The 20,051-nt window shown below is 44.9% G+C and overlaps 1 protein-coding gene across 4 annotated transcripts in view; it reads left to right on the forward strand.

Moving 5' to 3' along the window:
- The window catches only part of GRIA1 (glutamate ionotropic receptor AMPA type subunit 1), a 336,900-nt gene that overhangs the window by 239,528 nt on the left and 77,321 nt on the right, over positions 1–20,051 (forward strand). For all 4 annotated transcript variants that reach the window (XM_020872856.2, XM_020872855.2, XM_020872858.2 and 1 more), the window contains exons 9-11: positions 1,394–1,504; positions 2,203–2,409; positions 7,973–8,343. In XM_020872856.2, the coding sequence (XP_020728515.2) occupies positions 1,394–1,504; positions 2,203–2,409; positions 7,973–8,343 (689 nt within the window). The remainder of the gene's footprint in view (positions 1–1,393; positions 1,505–2,202; positions 2,410–7,972; positions 8,344–20,051) is intronic.

Raw genomic sequence — 20,051 nt, forward strand, 5'->3', positions numbered from 1 at the left:
GACAGTTGGCATGTGCCTCGGATTTCGTGAATCTGGACTGACTTTGGAGAACTGCTCTTCCTTCTCCATGAGTACTTCAGTTCTCCTTCCTGTTTGCCTTTTACAACTGCAGCCAGCAGAACAACCACAAAACACAGTGGTCTAAACTTAATAGAGACAGAGGTAGAGATAGGGTGTAGGTGTGTGTGTGTGTGTGTGTGTGTGTGTGTTAGCCATGCCATTCTGTTCTTCCCAAACCTTCCATGACTTCCTGTTGCCTTCAGGATAGGCCTACACCATTTAGCTTGGCCTGCAAAGCCCTCTGCTACCTAGACCCAGGCACCCACTTTCCTCTGGGACTAACCCTATCCTCCACCCAGGACCCACTGAACTTACATATCTGGGCAGATTCCTGCGTCTACATCTTGGCTCATCTTTTCTCTGACCTGACAGATTTGGACTCAACCTGTCCATCCCTTGTGACTTCCGCCTTGCCTCCTCCAGCTACCTTCTTCCCAGCATAGGTTTCATGCTTGACTCCTGATTCTCCAAACTCCTTGGGCTCAAGCTACCTGAGTCACTCACGTGTCACTTCTGGGGCCACATGCGTGTGTGTGTCATGTCTTCCTGAATAGAGTAGAGAGACTGTCAGAGCAATGACTATCTCTGAGACTTCTGTATATCTTTCTCAACTCTGCCACACAATACCACCAACATCTTAGCTCAGAGTCTTATGCACAATAGGGATCCTATAAATATTTGCTGAAAGACCTTGGAAAATGAGTCAGTATAAATAAGTACTAACTAATCTTTAAAAGAAATAATGTTGTCAACCAGTATTTGAAGGCACAACTGTATGCTCAGTATTATAATAGTTTAAAAATTGGAAATAAGAGAAAAATAAACAATAAAATAACCATCACCTAGCAAGTTGAATCTAGATGGGAAAATATATTTAACCTAAAAAGAAAGCAAAAGAAAAAAAGCTTTAAATCCTATGATTCCAACTATAGTTCAGAATGAGCTAAGGAAGAGAAGGATTACTAGGCATGGAACAAATAGAGTTTAACCTTGTGAACAAGGCAGGGAATTAAATCTCTATGACCCTGACTTACACTGGCAAAACAATTTGCCACATAAACAGTTAAAACCTCACACCTCAAAAGAGGCAATTTCCAGGCTTCCCCATCATTATGAGGATTTTCATGGGGGTGGGGCTGGGAAGGCCAGACCTGGAGAGCATCTTGTCTCTTGCTGTTTATATCTAGCATACTTTAAAGTCTGGTATGTCCAGCATTGCTGGTGTGACACTCAGCTCCTTGATTTCCTATCTGGTGTTGGCTAGAGGGCACAGAGTGGGCCATTCCTGAGAATCCTGGTTCACCCTATGTCACCACACCCCTCTCCTTAACAGATTGGCTACTGGAATGAAGATGACAAATTCGTCCCTGCAGCCACAGATGCTCAAGCCGGGGGGGATAACTCAAGTGTCCAGAATAGAACATACATCGTCACCACAATCCTAGTGAGTACTCAGTCCTTTGTGGAGGTTACCTGGGATGTGAGCCAGGCTGATACAAAGGCTTCCCCAAGAGTGAAAGCTGGTCATTCTTCTGGCCAAAATTGTGCAGTAGGTAGAAAGAGGGAGTTAAAAATTATCCTGAAGTTCAGAGGGATTTTCGCTCTCTGTCTCTGCCATGATTTCGCTTTGTTACCTTGGATAAGTCAATCACCCTCCTATGAGCCACAGTTTTCCCATCTATAAAATGTAAGAGACTAAATTGTGGTGCTTCTGACTACTCTTCCTCAGTAGAAGTCATTTTCAAAGAAAGCCCCTAATGTACATCACCTAGAGTGGATATAAGTGAAGCTGCTCTGATTTGCAGTGGTTGATCATGAGAAACTTGGAACCTATTTAGGGTCTACTTCCCCACCATCACACCCCCAGACGTACCTTCAAAGAAACACAAGAGCTCCTGAAACATCACTTGAAAAGCTATGCACGACATCTCAACGAAACATTCTTATTTTAACAGTTTTCTTCCTTAACCCAAGAAGTTTTGTAATGGAGGGGGGCGGGGGACAGAAATACAGGAAGTGGGTTTAGGGGCTAGAGAGACTCCCCCAAAGTTAACCAATGTTAACTCCTCTGCCATGCCAAAGGCCTCCCTCTCCAAGAGTGAACCCCAAACCCACATTCTCTGTCTCCCGTTTCTCCACCAGGAAGATCCTTATGTGATGCTCAAGAAGAATGCCAACCAGTTTGAAGGCAATGACCGCTACGAGGGCTACTGTGTGGAATTGGCGGCAGAGATTGCCAAGCATGTGGGATATTCCTACCGTCTTGAGATCGTCAGTGATGGAAAATATGGAGCCCGTGACCCTGACACAAAGGCTTGGAATGGCATGGTGGGAGAGCTGGTCTATGGAGTAAGTCCCCCATAGGGTAGGGAATTAGAGGCAGAGACAGATGGTTTGACAGGAAATTTTGGTGGTTAGATGACCCTACCCATAGATGCCTATTAGACCCTAGAGTTTAGTATTGTTGCTGCTAGAACGATGAAGAATCCAAAATCCAATGTCTTAAGACATTTTTTGCTCAGGTTCCTGGTCCCAGCTCCTTCTGGGTCCCAGCCAGACTCAGTTCAGTCTTGTGACTTCAGTTGATCATCATCCAATATAGGTGAGAGTTTAGCTTTAAGCTTAGTTTTCCCAAGGCAGACTGCTGAGTGGTCACTTTCCTGTTCAGTCACTTAAGGCCCCCTCAAAATAAATTTCTTCCCTGGATAGATGCATCCTGGATACAAGAAACTTTCTAGTCACTTGCCCTTTCCGGCACCTTCCATTTCAGCCAAACCACCCCAAGTAACTCTGTTCTCTAGGGTGCCCACTTCCATTTTGCCCCTCTAAAATCTTACCCTTCCCCCCAAACCTGTATCACATACTGCATTTCCCAAGGTGTCATTCTCTCCATAAAAGGTATGGGGAGAACCCTTTTTAACTATTCTCGCCTTCACTGTAGGATTCAGTTTCTGCTTCTATTATGGCTTACCTTGCCTTGGACACTTGTTATCTGTGAACAGGGATTGGTCTACTCCATTCACTACACTTGAAATAAGACCACACACAATTGCTATAACACCTTCAATAAATTGAAGCATTTTGGAGAAGTCACTGAATGCCCTGAATTGTTTTAACTATTTCAGGAACCACTGAGAACTAAAAGATCTGATCCCTGTCCCCAAGGAACTTAGCATTTTCTGACATAGAAAAGACAATGAGGGAGAATGGTAATATAGCAAAGAATCAAGGTTCATGCAAAAGGCTAGCATGAGGTAGTCTAGCCCACAAGAAAGATGTGTAGCCTGAAAAGTGGCCATATGCAGGTACAGAGGAAGGCAGCCCATAACTATAAGATGGTGATAGAAATAAGTTGTGAAAGAAGAATGAGAAAACACTGATGATTTTTAGTAGAGGGCTTCAGTTGAGTAGTCAGTGACAAGACTGAGTAAGAAATGATAAGGGAAAGGGTGTGGATTGACTCAGCAGGCACCGGAAGATCATGAAGATACTCAAGGAGAGAAACAACAAAAGGCAATAGAAGAAGAATCCTGCCCCCATGCGCAGGAAAGGCACCACCACAGCTTCATCATATAAATCAAAGACTCCTGCCTAGGGCTTTGAACAGAAGCAAATGCTGAGCCCCAGTATGGTAAGAAGTTCTGATCAGGATAAAGCAACCATTTAGGAGCTTTTAAAATCCCATTGTCTCAGATCGAGGAAATAAGAGTTATGATGGCCATAAGAGCCATAAAAAGGGAATTCAAAGAAGAAAGAGATAGAATAAAGAAAATTCTTTCTAAGAAGGTGGCTTTTGATATGACCTGGGAGGACGGTTAATGAGTTAAGAAAGGGGTTGTGCTTCTACCTTCTCTCTCATCTGCTGCCTCTCACTTTTGGGAAGTGTCATCGATGAAAGAGAAAAGATCTAGATGGTTAATGCTGCATTGGGAAGCTGGTTTCCATGGGAACCTCCACCAAGTTCTTAAGGTCATCCCCATGGCAACTGCTGTGAACTTTTCACCTCCACCAGAATTCATCTTCACCTTCACCCAATGTAATCTGGTTCCTTTAGTAAAAGGCCCAAGATCTGGGCAGAACAACAGTATGATTATCCTGAGGGAAAGCCCCCCAGTACACAGCCATCAGCCATGGGTCACTGGCTCATAAATGACAGAAATCACCTCTGGGTGCCTCAGCTGCCAGTCCTTCTTGTTCCCTCACCTCCACCAGGCCTGTCCTTCTGCCCAGTAACAGCTGTATTCTGAAGACTATGATGTGCCCAAAGGGATGCCCTCTCTTGAGGGCATTTTCAGTTTGGCTTTTCTTGCTTGTCCCACCTAAGAAAGAATAGAGGGGTCTGGGGAGGCATCTCTAGCCACAAATGACCAGCAAGGCCAGAAAAAAATTTACTTGGAGGGCTCCAGATTTCTTCTTTCTGTGCCTCTCAAATAAGCCAAGTCAATCAGGGCGTCTCATCTTCCGTTTGCTCACTCTTGCTCTTATCCACCAAGGTAATAGGAGCATTTCAGCACATCATTTATGCCGGGCACTGTGCTAAATACTTTACCCATGTTGTTTCACTTACTCCTTATAACAACCCCAGAAGGTGGGTATGATTCCTCTCCACATTTGATCAACGAGGACACTGAAGCCAGGGATATTAGGCCATTGGGCAAAGGACACAAAGTGATAAGAATGGCCTCAGTGCATTCTCAAATGCCATAGGCTACAAATGAAGGCCCCGCTTATTGCATAGGCACAGCTGTGTGCCTGGGCTGCCATGACATTCTGGCCTGTTCTTTGTCTTAATGAAGCAGAAACAGAGTGAACTTTGGACACACACACACACACACACACACACACACACACAAATCCAGATTTGAAATCTGACTCTGCCTGCTCACTAGCAACATGACTCTGGCGAGCCACTGATCTCCTCCCAGGGTTCCCCTGAGTTCTCCGTCCCAGGGCTGGGTGGGGAGTATTACCTTACACAGTGCCTGGCTCAGAGTGGCTCTCCATCCCTGATGGTTTTCTCCCATTTTTGCTTTTACCTACTGCATCAACACTGTTTGCTGTTTTCCCAAGATTGTTTCCAGACATTTGGTTTGGGGATCTCCTAGGTCAGTGGTTCTCTTAAGTCTGGACCAGCAGCAGCAACATCACCCGGGAACTTGCTAGAAATACAAATTCTCAGGTCTCCCCAGACCCAGTGATCTAGAAAGTCTGCCATCTGTGGTTTAAAAAATGCCAACGTGCTTCTGATGTCTGCACACTCAAGTTTGAGAATCACTGTCTCAAGACATCAGTTTCAGAAAATAATTTTGAGTACCTGTGAAATGCCCACGGTTCACAGTACTCTCACGTATTTGAATTCTTTTGACTCTCACAAAACACTGCTGTCCAGTGGATAAAGCAAAATTTATTATGCCTCTTTTTCTAAAGAGGAAACTGATATTCATAAGGACAACTGTCTCACTCGAGGGCACATGGTCAGTGAGTCACAAAGCCAAGAAGTCAGGTCTACTTTCCCAGATGAGCCTTGCCCATAAGTGGTCCTGCAAAGGTCCAGTGACTTCCTCAGGTGCTGGAAATCAACTCCTAAGACCTTCCAGCCAACATCAAACAAACTAAAACTTGTTGTTCAAAACTCATGCTGCTTAGCACAAACCACCTTCTCTCTCTGGACCTGGGCTCCTATCTGCAAAATGATGTCACTGCATTTCCCACTTGTGTGTATCCTATGCATATGGGTGCCTTCCGATGCTTGGGGCTCAATGGACAAGGAATTTTGGAAATACTAAATCTGCTTATCCCTCTTAGAAATTCTCAGTGCACAGTAGTCTGCTAAAGGTTCTAAGAAGTTCTGCCAGTTTAAATTCATGTTAATTTTTATGTTATAGTTAGTTACATCCTTCCACAAATAATGTTACATGGAACAAATCTTGGAACTGCTAAGTTAAATAAGAACTAAGATGATTGGTTTTGTGATTTTTTTTCCAAGTCACAGTCCCTTTTATTAACTCACATCAGGAGGCATCAGACAAATCCATTCAATTCCCTTTACCATCTTTGAAGACGGTCTTCACCCACCTCCCTCTTGGGTAACTTGTAGTTATTCCCTCTGAGTCATTTCTATGACTTTTCTCCCTTATTCCTTTTCTACCTATGAGAAAAAAAAAGGAGATACTATCTCCCTGGCAATGGCTTGTAAGTGTTTGTAAAAAGTATCAAGATTTAGGCAGTAGGTGTTAGCGGGGGGAAAAAAACAGAACTGCTGAGACACACACTCAATCCCACATTGCTTTACAGAAAGTTTCTTTCCGTAAGTGAGAAATTTAAGTCATTCTAAAGCCAGGCTTTTTATTCCACTTAAAATGCCTTCTCAAAAATCTCATCCAATGAGAATAACCAGAGGAAACCCCTCCTGAGCAATACCAGCTGGCATCTGGGTGTGGCTGGGGTCTGGACAGCATCTGTCTGCAGCCTCACATCTGGACTGTTATTAGAGAAAACCACCTGCCTTGAACAGACTTGCACAGACATGCCTGTCATTTCAAAAATGAATGTCATGGCATCCCTCCATGGAACTGTGTTAGATTTCCAGGATCGCTTAATCTCAGGCCAGGAGAGTGGTGGATTTTTGGAGCATAGATGGCAATGCTCCTGAAAAGACAGAAGGGCAAGGCTGGTGCTGTATGCCCAAAGATGACCATTTCTTGCAACTATTTTATGTTTATCTACACAAATTTTAAAAACTGAATTATTTGTGCACTTCTTAGCAGTCTTCCTGGGAAAAAAAAATAGTTGTGATACTACTTTATTCTCTCTGCCAGATCTTCCTCACATGATTCTCTCCTCTGGGAATGTATTCTGTATCCGATCAACCCATTGAAATCCTACTCCCTCTTCAATGTCAATATATATGTTACCTCTTCAAGAATGTAGTCACTGACCTCCCCAGACAGAATTAATTCCTTCCTGACCTCCTGTAGCACTTTGTATCTCTTAGATACAAAATGTATCTCATGGTATGGTATCTAGCACGTATCCAATCTACCCTGTAGTTTGGGAAACTACCGTGTGTGTGTGTGTGTGTGTGTGTGTGTGTGTGTGTATACCAACTTTTACTAGTCGTAGAGATGACAGTTTTCTTTTCAGTCTAGGGCTTGCATATGAGTGCCCAATAACTATTTATTGAGTTGAACTTGCCTTCACTATCTATCTTGTTAGCCAGGACTGTCTTGGTTGCAGGTAAAAGTACCCCAACTCCAACTGGTTTAGGCAAGCAGAATGATTGGTTCATGCTCCTTGGGACAAACAAAAGAGTATTTTGATGCATGTTTCTACCATGTTCCTAGAGAGAGCAGGATAAGCTATGAATTAAGGGTCACCCAAGTTATTTCATCATGAATCATCTCTCACTCTGACTTTCAGGGCTCATGCTCATTAGAGAGACTTGGGTCTTGTGCCATCCTTGAATGAGCCACTGTGGCCAGGGGAGTGGAGTACCCTAGTGGCCAGATCTGGGGGATGTGCTTCACCTTAGATTAAGGGTTATCAGCCCCACTTGAACTGGAGGACAGACAGTGGAGAAGGAGTAGTTCTTTCAGGGGAAGAAGGCATGATTGCTGGGTAGACAAAAAAAAATTAGAGACATTACAACCGCCCCCTTCCTTCCATAAGGTGAGGAAGTCACCCCTAACAATTAGAACTCAAAGAATGGGATAATCTCTCCTGTGAGATATTGAGCTGATCAGCCATTTATCATAAATATTTTACAGAGGCTAGGAGGAGTTGCATTTCTGAGGTTCTTTCTCTCACATCCTTTGAGATACAAAAGAATATTCAGAGTGAAGAGGAAAATGAGGGAACAGAGAGCTGATGAACTCAAGTGCCTGTTTTCTTCTCTCCACTATATTTTTTGCAGAGAGCAGATGTGGCCGTTGCCCCTTTAACGATCACCTTGGTCCGGGAAGAGGTGATAGATTTCTCCAAGCCATTTATGAGTCTGGGGATTTCCATCATGATAAAAAAGCCGCAGAAGTCCAAGCCAGGGGTCTTTTCCTTCCTGGATCCTTTGGCTTATGAGATCTGGATGTGCATTGTATTCGCCTACATTGGAGTGAGCGTCGTTCTCTTCCTGGTCAGCCGCTTCAGCCCCTATGAATGGCACAGCGAAGAGTTTGAGGAAGGGCGAGACCAGACCCCCAGCGACCAGTCCAATGAGTTTGGGATATTCAACAGCTTGTGGTTCTCCCTGGGAGCCTTCATGCAACAAGGCTGTGACATCTCTCCCAGGTCAGTCAGCTCTTATCACCTTTACTCAACGCCATATATACACAGGGGGAGTTAGCGACGGCAATTTCTTCCAGACTTTATTGTATTTAGTCCTCAACTACGCTTTACTGTCAACTGTCCATTGCATGCTATGGAGGATCTGGACACACCTTGACCAGCTCTGTCTGCTGTCTGGGTGATGTGTTCTGTCAAGATTAACAGGCATAATTGTGACTCTAATGTTCTGTAGTTATAGTACAGAAAAGGGATGGGGGGGGTGGTATTGTACCACTAACATTTTTGAGCACATGCTAAGCAAGGTTTTGAGTCCTCTTCACGCCTTATTTCACTGAATCCTCACAGAAGCATTAGGTGGGGACACTTGTGATACCTCCTTTTACAAATGAGGAACCAGAGAAATGTGGAATATCTTTTCAAGGTTACACAGCTGGTAGTGAGGTGAGTCAAGACTCAGACCACAATCCCAAACTATTTCTGAGTGGCAGAAGGAGCACTGAATTCTGACTGGGTTCTTGCTCTGGTTCTAGCACTTTCTGTGTGGCTCTGGACAAGTCACTTGACTCTTGTAGACCTTGGTGTCTTCATCTCTAGGAGAAAATGGTTCTTCTTTTCTTGGTTCTGAGTAAGATCTTGGAAACTGTCTAGTTCCAATAATGATGTAAATTTGTTTCTTGTGGCTGGGGAATGAAGTTTCTTGGAAATGCCTCAGATATCATATTGAGAATACTGGGGTGGCCAAATCAATGAGGTTTCAGCCCTCACATTGGACATGAGTAGCTCCATTTTCGTCTGTTTTACATATTGGACTTGTGAATACAATTTCTTTTGAGAAAGGTTTTTGGAAGGGAGAGAGGAAGGAAGGAAAGGAGGAAGGGAGGGAGAAAGAGAAGAGAAGAGAGAGAGGGAGGGAGGGAAAAGGTAAAGGAGAAGGGGGGAAAAGAAATTTGACCATCACCCTGGAGAAGGGAAAGGCTACCCACTCCAGTATTCTGGCCTGGAGAATTCCATGGACTGTATAGTCTCTGGGGTCGCAAAGAGTCGGACACACTTCACTTTCATCTAAATCAGTTCCCATAGTTACTGGTCCCCCTTTCCATCTCTGTGTAATGTTCTTTCAGCTATATTCTGGAATGTTCATGTCACAAATCCCCTCCAATTTACCTGATAAATAAGCACTGATTGTATTTCCTTTTACAGTTGCTTAATATCTATGAGCTCTTTAATCAGGCAGTCCCTTATCGATTACCAAGCTTCTAAAGCATGCGGGGAGACATGGCTTAGCACTTGGCTGCGTGAATAGATTTGCACACACTCTCACTTTCTGGGGGCATAACTGCATAAATACGAAGGCCTCATACACATGTGCCGGAGGCATCAGTACCACCTGTCTGGCTCACATTTGAGTGTCTGCGAGGGCCAATATTCCTAAGTGGCAGTGGAATAAAATCTTCCTAAGGAGCTTCCTGCAGGACTCATTTTACCTGCTGTATAATTTAGATCATCTCATCACTCACCATTATAATCTTGTTTTTCTCTAAATAAGAAGACAGTCGGGGGAGGGGGGCGTTGTGTGGGAGAAGAGGTGTGAGACTGGCTGCCTGGCCAGTGCTGGCAGACACGTGGTAAAGAGCAGAGAGAACCCAGCAGTGGAAAGGCTTGCTTAAAAATAACTCAGGCCAGTAGATAAACTGTGGGAAGCAATGATTCAGTGTCATGGGCCATCCAAACATGCAGGTGTCTGAGAAGGCCCATGGGCTTGTTTTCTCTCCTGTATTCCCTTCTTGGCTGGGCATCTTACCTCCTAAAGGCACCCGTGTGGTCTGACCTCAGGCTGTGTTTTCACACACCCCACTGTTCCTCCTGAAGTCTCAAGTTAGTGACCCACAAACTGAATCTGCTACCAGGCATGCTTCTATAACCTGCACAGTCTGCCAATGATGCTCCAAAACCGAGTGACAGCTGCCCTCTGGAGCTGATCCATGACATCCCCACGGACCGCAGCCCCCAGCGAGCTGCTTCACTCCTCTGTGACTCAGCTGGCCCCTGAGAGGGCGTGTGAGTTTGTGACTTCTGGCTAGAAGAGGGTTTTCAGACTATGTTTCCAGGGCTCCTGAGAGTTCTATGAGGCTATCTTAGGAACTGATCTTGAGGTGAATATGAGACTAAACAGGAAAGTACCCAGCCTCCTTCCTCCTCACCTTTAATATAACAACTCCACTCTGTGATTCTGTATTTTCACTGGTAAAACGGCAAACAACCTCTAGCATTGTTGTGAGGCTTAAAAAAGATTGATACAGGGACTTCTCTGGTGGTCTAGTGGTTAAGAATTTGTCTTGCAATGCAGGGGACATGGGTTCTATCCCTGGTCAGGGAACTAAGAGCCCACGTGCCATGGAATAACTAAGGCACCCCAACTACTGAGGTCGTGTACCACAACTAGAGAGTCCATGTACACCATAAAAGTTCCAGCACAATTCAGCGAAGATCCCAGCTGCCACAACTATGACCCAACAACAAATAAAGACCGAAACATATAGAACTCGTAACACACTATTTAGACAACACATAGGAAACACAATAAGCGAGAAGCTACTTCAGTTCTATCTAATTTCTGTATTGTAAACTTCACTAGAAGGAGGGTGCCATGGCTCACAGTGAAAAGCCAATGGACTTCTCTCTCCTGGGCACACCCACAGACAAAGCAGCACAGTGATTCACTCCTAGATTCCTGAGACGCCCCTCACAGGGACTGGGCAGAAGGACTTGTCATTTTGGTTTTGAGGGTCTGACAGGCAGCGAGAGGAGTCAACCTGCCAGAATAAGGAGTTTTATCCATGTGAGATGGACTCATGCTAACCAGGCCTAGCTTGGCCAACTCCAGCACTTAGCAGCCTGCAGAAACCCCGCTAAGAGTCAGAATATGCATCGCAACATTTGATGGGAATATATGCTAAAAAGAAAAGGCACATACTTGTCAAAAGGACCAAAAACACAAGGATGCTAAGACAGTGATGAAAGCCAGGGCCAAGCAGACAACTAGAAGCTTCTGTTATTGTTGTTTATATGTTTGACATAAACAGCATCAAAAGTCCATGGAGCTTTAAGAGCCTCTGATATACATAGCACTAGACACCCTGGGGTTACAGTAAGAGGTATTATATTTTTAAGGGGCTTTTTATACTCAAACATCCTTTCAAATAAGCTTCAATTAATTTTTCTTGCTATTTATTAACAGTGTATCATAAATTCTCAGAATTTAGAATTTGGGAGACTAAATTCCACCTAAATTGCATATATCTGCATACATACACAAGTAGCTTTGGCTTTTTCCCTTAATTTGTTCAATATTTATATTAATGTATACTAACAACAACAACAACAAAAAAAAAAACAATGAAATGTGGCCAAATACAGTTAGTTGTAAGTAGCTCAATCCTCTGACCAGAGTAATGTGACCAGATGGAGAGCTATCTTTCTTAGATGAAAAGGAAAGTGGAGGCAGACAGTAGCTCATGGTTCAGTGAAATGAGGATCTGCTCTTTTGTGGCTGCCCCGGTACTTACTCCTATGCACAAGGTGGCAGCTCCCAGGTGCCGTGTCCAGGTTCAAGCAGGAAGACGGGGAGGAAGTACTGCAGTCCGTTCTGCCTCTCTGGATCAGGAAAACAAAGCTGAGCAATATACTTCCCACCCTAAGCAGACGTCTCCTATCCACCTCATTAGTCAGAACAATGGCCCGTGATCACTTCTAGTAGCACTGAAGGTAGGAAAGGCAAGAATAAGGTTTTCCAGCCTCTAAAATGGGGAGGATGAGAATGGACGTTGATGAGTGAGCCAACAGCATGGGCCACGGTGCCTATGCTGGGCTGTACTATGTCACTCAGTCATGTCCAACTCTTTGTGACCTCAGACCTCAGACTCTTTGTGACCTGGACTGTAGCCTGCCAGGCTTCTCTGTTCATGAAGATTCTCCAGGCAAGAATACTGGAGTGGGTTGCCATGCCCTCGATCTGAAGTTTTCTACACCAGTTCCACAAACAGACAAAATAATCTGTCATTAGCACTTTCAATGATGTATACCAGGAAATGCTACTGATTGGCTTTCAAGATTCTTCCCTCCTCCCTTTAAAATATTTATATGAGAAATTGTCTTTGTGTAGCCTATTTTAACTTAGAGTTAAAACTCAGTTGAGCTGTGATCACAAGAAATAATTTTTAATCTGGTTAATGGTAAGATAGAAATGCCATCATGAATTGCATTTGCAGACCTATGTCTTGTGCCCAAAATACCTATTTTTAATAGATATTTTAGATTTCTTTTTTCATAGATAAGAACATTTTGAGAAGGGATATATGAAAGAAAGGACAAAAATCACCCCAGGTAAAATTTATCTTCAGTTCCCACAACTTTCATTTCTGTAGCTTTCCCCCCATTTGTGTCCCCTATTTGTGTCATTTATTTATTCAACAGATATTACTAATTGCCTGTAAGGTACAGCACAGGGTGCTGAGGATATAAAGATATGTTGATGATAGCATATGAGGGTATGGGAGTCTTTGCTTCAGGGAGCTGGCAAGTACAGTGAGGTAGCACATGTTAAATAAACAATTGTGAATGTATAAACTGTGATGCACTATGAATAAAATGAAACTGCTGCAGCAACAGATAATAGAGAAAGTGGAATTAAAGGGGACTTACTTAGGGTGTCCTGAGAAAGCTTCTCCAAGGCGCAGAGAGGTAAGGAAGAGCTAGGCTGACACAGAACTGCATCATTAGAGAAGCAGGCAGAGGCCAGATCTCACAGAGACTCGGGGCCATAGCATAGATTGAAAGTTTTACTCTAAATACATAGGAAGGCCCCGGGGAGTTTTAAGTAAGAGAAGGATTGATTTACATGCTATAATGCTACTCTGGGGAGCTATGAGGAAAATGAATTAAAGCAGAAAATAGTCAAGAGGGGGAGCAGAGGGACTGAGCAGCAGGCTCTCACAGCTGTCTAGGGGCAATTACAGTGATGGAAATTATGATGGTCATGGAGATGGATTAGCGGTCTACTTTGAAACTAGAAATGACAGCACTGGCTGATAGATTGGATATCTGAAGGGGAGGAGAGGAAGAATCAGTGGTGCCTCCAAGAGAAAGGGGGCATTTGGAAAACATGGCACCACACTTCCAGAGACCTTTAGGTCTGGCTCTGATCAAGAGAAGGATCTAATTCATCTCCCCCATGTTACACAGGAGTAAACTGAGGCCCCAAAGTGGGAAGGGGTTTTCTCTAAGGTCCCCAAGGCAACGCCTCTGGCCTGTTGCTGCCCACACTCCAGTGTCCTCCCAGGACCCACCTCCTGAAATGGACTGAGAGTGAGCCTTTCAGCTCTTCATTCCCATGGCCCCTCCCCTCCCCGCTGGCTTCCACTTCCTGGGATCAGATGGCCTAGTAAGGAAAAGGAGAAGGGTGTGGAAGGTCCTAATGGAAGAGAGGAAAATGGGAAATGATGATTCCAGCTTTCAGAACTCTTACTCCTGATCTTAGAATGTGACAGAATGTATGATAATTATCTTCACCAAGGGAAGATAATTACTCCCAGCAAGAAGAATTCTAAAGCAGGGGAGTGGTGGCACTTTGGAGATCTCCGGGAACCCTGTACCACCACTCTGCTGCCCCCCAGCCCTGGCTGATGTGCTTGCTGAGGGCCCTGAGACTGATTCACCATGGGAACAGAGTAGCCAATGAACAGAGCCTAAACTGATAGCCAATGACCGCCTGACTTTCGCATTCACACACAAATCCACAGCAACCAGGACTAGAGTGCACACAGGGGTGATGAGGAATCTCCCCCTTCCACCTCTTGTTCTCCCCACTTCCCTCCCAGAGACAGCCATGCAAACCCCTTCCTCTGGCCAATACTGGTGTCACTGAAGTGTTGCGGGGGAGAAAAGGGGGCAAATATTCAGGAAAGTTGATGGAAGCAGCCTGAATTTATAAAATATTTCATCTGCCCAGGTGGTACTAGTGGTAAAGAATCTGCCTGTCAATGTAGGAGATGTGGGTTCAATCCCTAGATCAGGAAGATCTCCTGGAGTAGAAAATGGCAACCCATTCCAGTTCTCTTGCCTGGAAAATTCCATGGACAGAGGAGGCTGGTGGGCCACAGTCCGTGGGATTCTAAAGAGTCGGACATGACTGAGCACACACACAATCCTAATCGTCTTTAGAAAACATAAGCCTCATTTAGGACACAGACTCGGTGCTGAAAGGAAGGATGTGTGCACAGCGATGATGCAAGAAATGTGTATTTGATGCTCTTAGGACTAGGTATGAGGGTTTCTGCTGGGACTCCTGCATCACAATCACCTGGGATGCCTGTCAAAACATGGATTTCCAGGCCCCACCCTAAGTCTGAGGAACTGGAAATTCTGCATCTAGAGAGGAATACACATTTCACAAGCCCTCCCCTTCCCCCAGGGAAGCTGGGCATTAAAATTGGAAAGCCATTGAGCTAGGATGTTGTTCAGTTAAGTCAGTTTGGAAGTGTAAGAAGTGAGGTCCATGGTTTAGCCTGAAATCATGCTAGTCAACTGCCACAAACGCTGAGCCCAGAGTCTGCCTGCCCTGAATGTGTTACCTGCCAAAGTAGTGAGACCCTGGGCGTGGCCACTGAAGGCAGAGGCCTTGCAGGGACCCTCCTGGGAGGAGCTCCTATAGAATTCACCAGAGTACCTCTCCCTGGGTAACAGGACCTGCAGCTGTGACAGGGTGATCTGTGCAGAGACAGGGATCCCCATCACTGGGGACTCCAGCTCCATGCCTCCTTCCTTTTCAACTTTAACCCTCTGCTACCCAGTGGCAAGACCCAGAGCCAGGCTCTGACAGTGATCAGTTTCTCAGACCGTGGAGAAGCTCAGGAGTAGAACTTTCAGAGCCTGCACAAGCCACATACAAGTGTTCAAATGAAGGCAGTGACAGGAGGGTAAAAGCTTCGCTGGACATGCAAATGAAAAGCACCATTTTCTGCCCCTCAGCCAGCAGTTCTGGCCATCAGCAATGGGGAAGTCAAATCTCTAGACTGTCGTGGATGTCCAGGGTTTGAACAGTTTAATTGAAGGAGAAAGGTGTTTGGTTTTGTTGTTTTCCTCCAAAATCACAATAGGAAAACACTCAGAAAGTGTTTCCCTAGCTGAAAAGGATGTTTAGGACAATTTCTCTCCTGAAATGTTTCTTTAGCACCTGTTACATTCAGACATGGTTCAGGTTCCTACAAGAGACATCACCAAACAAAGCAGACAAAACCCCCATCCTCCTAGAGCTTAGCTTCCAGTGAGAGGAGGCAGGCAGTAAAAAAAAAAAAAAAAAAAAAATGTAATCAACACTCCCATCCCAATCCCATAGATGAAGATTCCGGCTTACAGGGAAGGGGAAGGGACTCAGAGATAATTAGCGTAAGCTTCCCTGGAGGCTCAGACAGTAAAGAGTCTGCGTGCAGTGCAGGAGACCCAGATTAGATCCCTGGGTCTGGAAGATCCCCTGGAGGAGGATATGGGAACGTATTCCAGTATTCTTGCCTGGAGAATTCCATGGGTGAAGGAGCCTGGTGAGCTACAGTTCATGGGATCGCCAAGAGTCGGACATGACTGACTGACTAACACTTTCAGTAACACAAAAACAGGGGTCAGCTGGGGCTGTGTTGACCTGGGCATGCCTGCATCAGCTAGAAGGGGACCACTCCCACTCAGCCCTGGACAGTCACTTCCAGGAGAGCTCTGCAGATGAAGCCAAAGTTCACCTGGATTCAGCTTATGGGCCAGAAGTTGGCCACCCCTGGAAGAATGATGGGGAGTATAAAACACCACTGTACCTTTAATGCATTTAGACACACTCAGAATATCATATTTGTAGATTTTTTAAAAGGAATTCTCCTCTCTCTCAGCCCTCATTTTTGGTTCCAAGGATAAAAATCTGATTGCTGTGTTTTTCTTTCTTTTCACGTACCTTGGAAAATCCAGGCTGTGAATGGGACTGCATTAAAACAAAGTCCTCACAGCTCTATATGCAGAAAGACTTGCCTACCTCTTCCTGAGATCTACATTTTCCTGGAGAGAACCCCTGTTTCGTTTTAATTCCCCTCCAGAAATATAGCACCTGAGATCCAGAGACCCAATCGTTCACCTGGAAAGAAGTCCTAAGTTCTAAAAAGAGAACAATGAAAGCATCATTAATTGAATTGATGCAGAATGTGTGCTCAGAGTCCTGTGGGGACCCCCATGGTTTGAGTATGATTTAAGGACCACCATCCACCTGTGGCAAATGAATGCTTCTACCCAAGTTGTGTTCAAGCAAGATCATAGGTGAATGAAGCCCAAGGTCGCTAGCAGAAAATAGCGCATTCCTCTAACACAGAAACAAGAGATCTGCCTGATGACAGTCACCATGTGAATCTAGTGGCTTAAGAAAGAGGACCTTAAAATGAGGAGACACAGTAGCTGCTGGGAGCAGAATGGAGCCCTTTCCAAGGGGGTAATCAGGAGCAGCTGTGTCACAGGAGGTGGGCCCACAGGATTGGAGGAGGTGATAAAAGATCTTAGAAAAAAGTTCAGTCTACTAGCCCACTGGGTGAGTCACTTCCCACCCTCCTCACTTTCCCCTCTTCAAAATGGGAGAAGGATGGTGCCTGGCATGTCTCTAGCCCCCATCTAAGACTGGTGTCCCTTTGATTCCCAGGTCCAGACAAGGCTCTAGCCAGGCCAGGTTGTGTGTCAATCTGTTCCCTCAGCCCCAAGCTGCCTTTATAGTCTTGCCATTCCCTCTATTTGGAGAAGCTTCTATCATCCTTCTTGCTCAAGACCCTCTCTTTTACAAATACTGACGTCCCATTGCTCACCTCCTAACCCCAGTTCTCCCGGGAAGCTATGCATTGTAGGAACAGAACTTAATCTCTGGAACTGGCCTGCCTCCAGCTGAATCCTAGCTCTGCCACTTACTGTCCATGTCAGCATAGGAAAGTAACTTCTCTGTGCCTCAGTTCCTTCTTCTGGAAGGTAGAGATAGTAAGAACACTGACTTCAAGGGTCTTCTCTGAGTATTAAACGACATCATGTGTGGAAAGTTCTTCCTTTGCACAGAGGTGATGAACACAGTAAATGCTATTGACATAGTTGCTGCTATTACCAAATTGTCATCTGAACCTTTCTGGGGGCATTGTCTATCTTCAATCCTGAGCTACTGTTGCCCAATTCTGTTCCTTATCAAAACACAAACCGGAAAACCTATCCTTGCCACTCATCCAGAACCTGACACAGGGGTTAGGCGTTCTTAATGCTCAACACGTGCTTGTTGAATGAATGTAGGCTCTTTCACAAGTAACCTTCTAAAGACCATGTCACATTTTTCACTTAACGGAGAGAAAGCAACTCAAAAAAGAATTTCTGGTGGTCACTAACTACCTGTGTAATACGGGGAAAGTCAGTCCTGGGATCTCAATAGATGTGAGGAAAAGCAGGAAGAATGGGACAAAAGGAAGTGAAATAGACCAATCCAGAAAACAAAGTTCCCTGTCTACTATGTATCAGGCACTCTCTTAAGTGTCATGTGATGCTACCTCTAATTATCATGACAACCTCTGTTCAGGGATATCAACCCCATTTTATATATGAGAAAACTGAGGCAGAAAATTAACTCCCTTATTCATGGTTTTCTAGCAGAGCTGGGATTATAACCTGTGTCTGTTGGATTCAAAGACTTGCGATTTATTTTTGAGACACCATTGTCTTCCAAGATCAGAAATCTTCTGATGATCCCTCAGGGCTCCCTGTGGATTGTCAGATTTCCTGGAAATAAAAAACACCCTTTTTCTTCTGTGGGGTTCTCTAGCTTTAAATATATATATACAGACTTTCCTGGCTTTGAGTTTTTCCATTAATATTCCTTACAGTATTTTTTTCCTTAAAAGTCATCTCCTGGGGAAGAAGAGGGGGCCCCCTGGGAGTGCACTCTGCCCCACCCGGAGCGTGTACAGCCCGGCCAGTTGGTGAGGGAGATGGTGGAACAGACAAGAGCAAAGATGAAACTCATGCCACTTTGGAGGAGCCAGTCTCTTGGTTTCAGCTGGGAGGTGACTGTGGGCATAGGGTGGATGCCAGAGTCAGAGCCAAAAGCTGGAGAGGGCATGCTTTCCCCTTCAGTATTTTAGACTTGAATGGATGAAGGACAAGGCAAAAAGGATTACAAATGGCCTTAAAATTATGGTCCATCTGGAGTCAACACATTATCCTCTAGAAATGGTTGTGCACATGTGGCAAGAGGTATGTATAAGAATTTTTATTGCTCGAGTGGGTTCCAGTGTCCTGTCGACGGTTGCTCAGCAGCTAGTTGCAACTTTGGTGCTCTCACAGAAGGTGAGCACACATCCTTCTGAGCTACCATCTTGAATCAATCTCCTCTCACTGTTGTTTTAAAAAGCTGGAAGTAGCCTGCTGCCCATCAGCTGAAGACAGTGATGGTTCATCATCCAGGGGCAGACAATGCAGCTATTCGGGTGGATGAACAAGGATGCCTGTGCTACTCTGAGAGGATCTTCAGGACTGCATAGCAGGGGAATAATGGGTTTTGGTCCCACTGGTCCCAAATTGTAGCTCTTTTCACTGCATCCTGCTGCCTCTTTGGAACACGGGGAACTAGGGGAATGTGTCTCTGAGGACTAAACTCTGTGGTATGGAGAGCTCATGCTAGATTTTCTTCTGAGAAATGAAACATTAGTGTGGGTTGCAGTACAAAGAGCCTCTGGGAAGCGCTGGACTGTGCCTTGAAAATGAGCTAAGATATTTCCACAAAAGCAGAGAGAAATGAAGACGGAAGTCTCTGGTGGGGGAATCACTGTGAGAGAGGCACTGAAGCGGGCATGTGTTGAGCCGGGGGACCTGTCAATCACGCTCATCGCTAGGGACTCATTAGCCAAGGGTTCAGAGCTCACAAGATTTAATGACGCATTCAATACCATGACTTTGGGGGCCTGATAAGCTATTGTATAGCCGATAGAGTGTCACCCAAGAAACAGAAAGTCTAAAGTGGGCAGTGTTGGGCCAGTTCTTCAGTTGCTGCAGGAGGTAACTCCCTACTCCCCGTGGAGCACCTTTACTGATTGGTGTTAAGTCTTGGTCCACTGTGGACGAAACCATGTCAGCAAGGGTCTAATTTCTGAATCAGAGGATCTTGGCTCTTAAGAAGTCCCTGTCACTGCTGCTGCTAGGTAATTTATCTCCCGAGCAGCAGCAGAAGGGGCTGTCAGGCAGAAAGATGCCTTCCCTTCTGTGCAAGTCTGGCTGGGTACTCAGCTGGTATCCATCTCCCCTTTCATGCCCTGTTCTCTGTGGAGGTACCCATTCTGAGAATGGGGAGAGAGAATGAAGAGGGAGTTTATCTTGCTTTGTTTCTGGTTACTGTAGGTACATATTCCTACAGATTCAAGTGAGGATTCATCAATCAAATGTTTTAGTTGAGGACCATTAGGATATAAACTTTGCCTTAGGCACAGTGGTAGGCATTATGGCCAGTGTGAAAAAGAAAGAAACCAGAGTATAGACTTCGGACTTTGCAAAAATCAAGATACACAAGGAAAAAAGATAGATAATAAAGCAAAATGTTCATCTGAATAATTCCCAAGTGCAGGATTTATAGTCAACAGATAGAGAAGAAAATCATTGAGGCCCAAAAT

The sequence above is a fragment of the Odocoileus virginianus genome, chromosome 3 (genome assembly GCF_023699985.2).
Source record: "Odocoileus virginianus isolate 20LAN1187 ecotype Illinois chromosome 3, Ovbor_1.2, whole genome shotgun sequence".
NCBI lineage: Eukaryota > Metazoa > Chordata > Mammalia > Artiodactyla > Cervidae > Odocoileus > Odocoileus virginianus.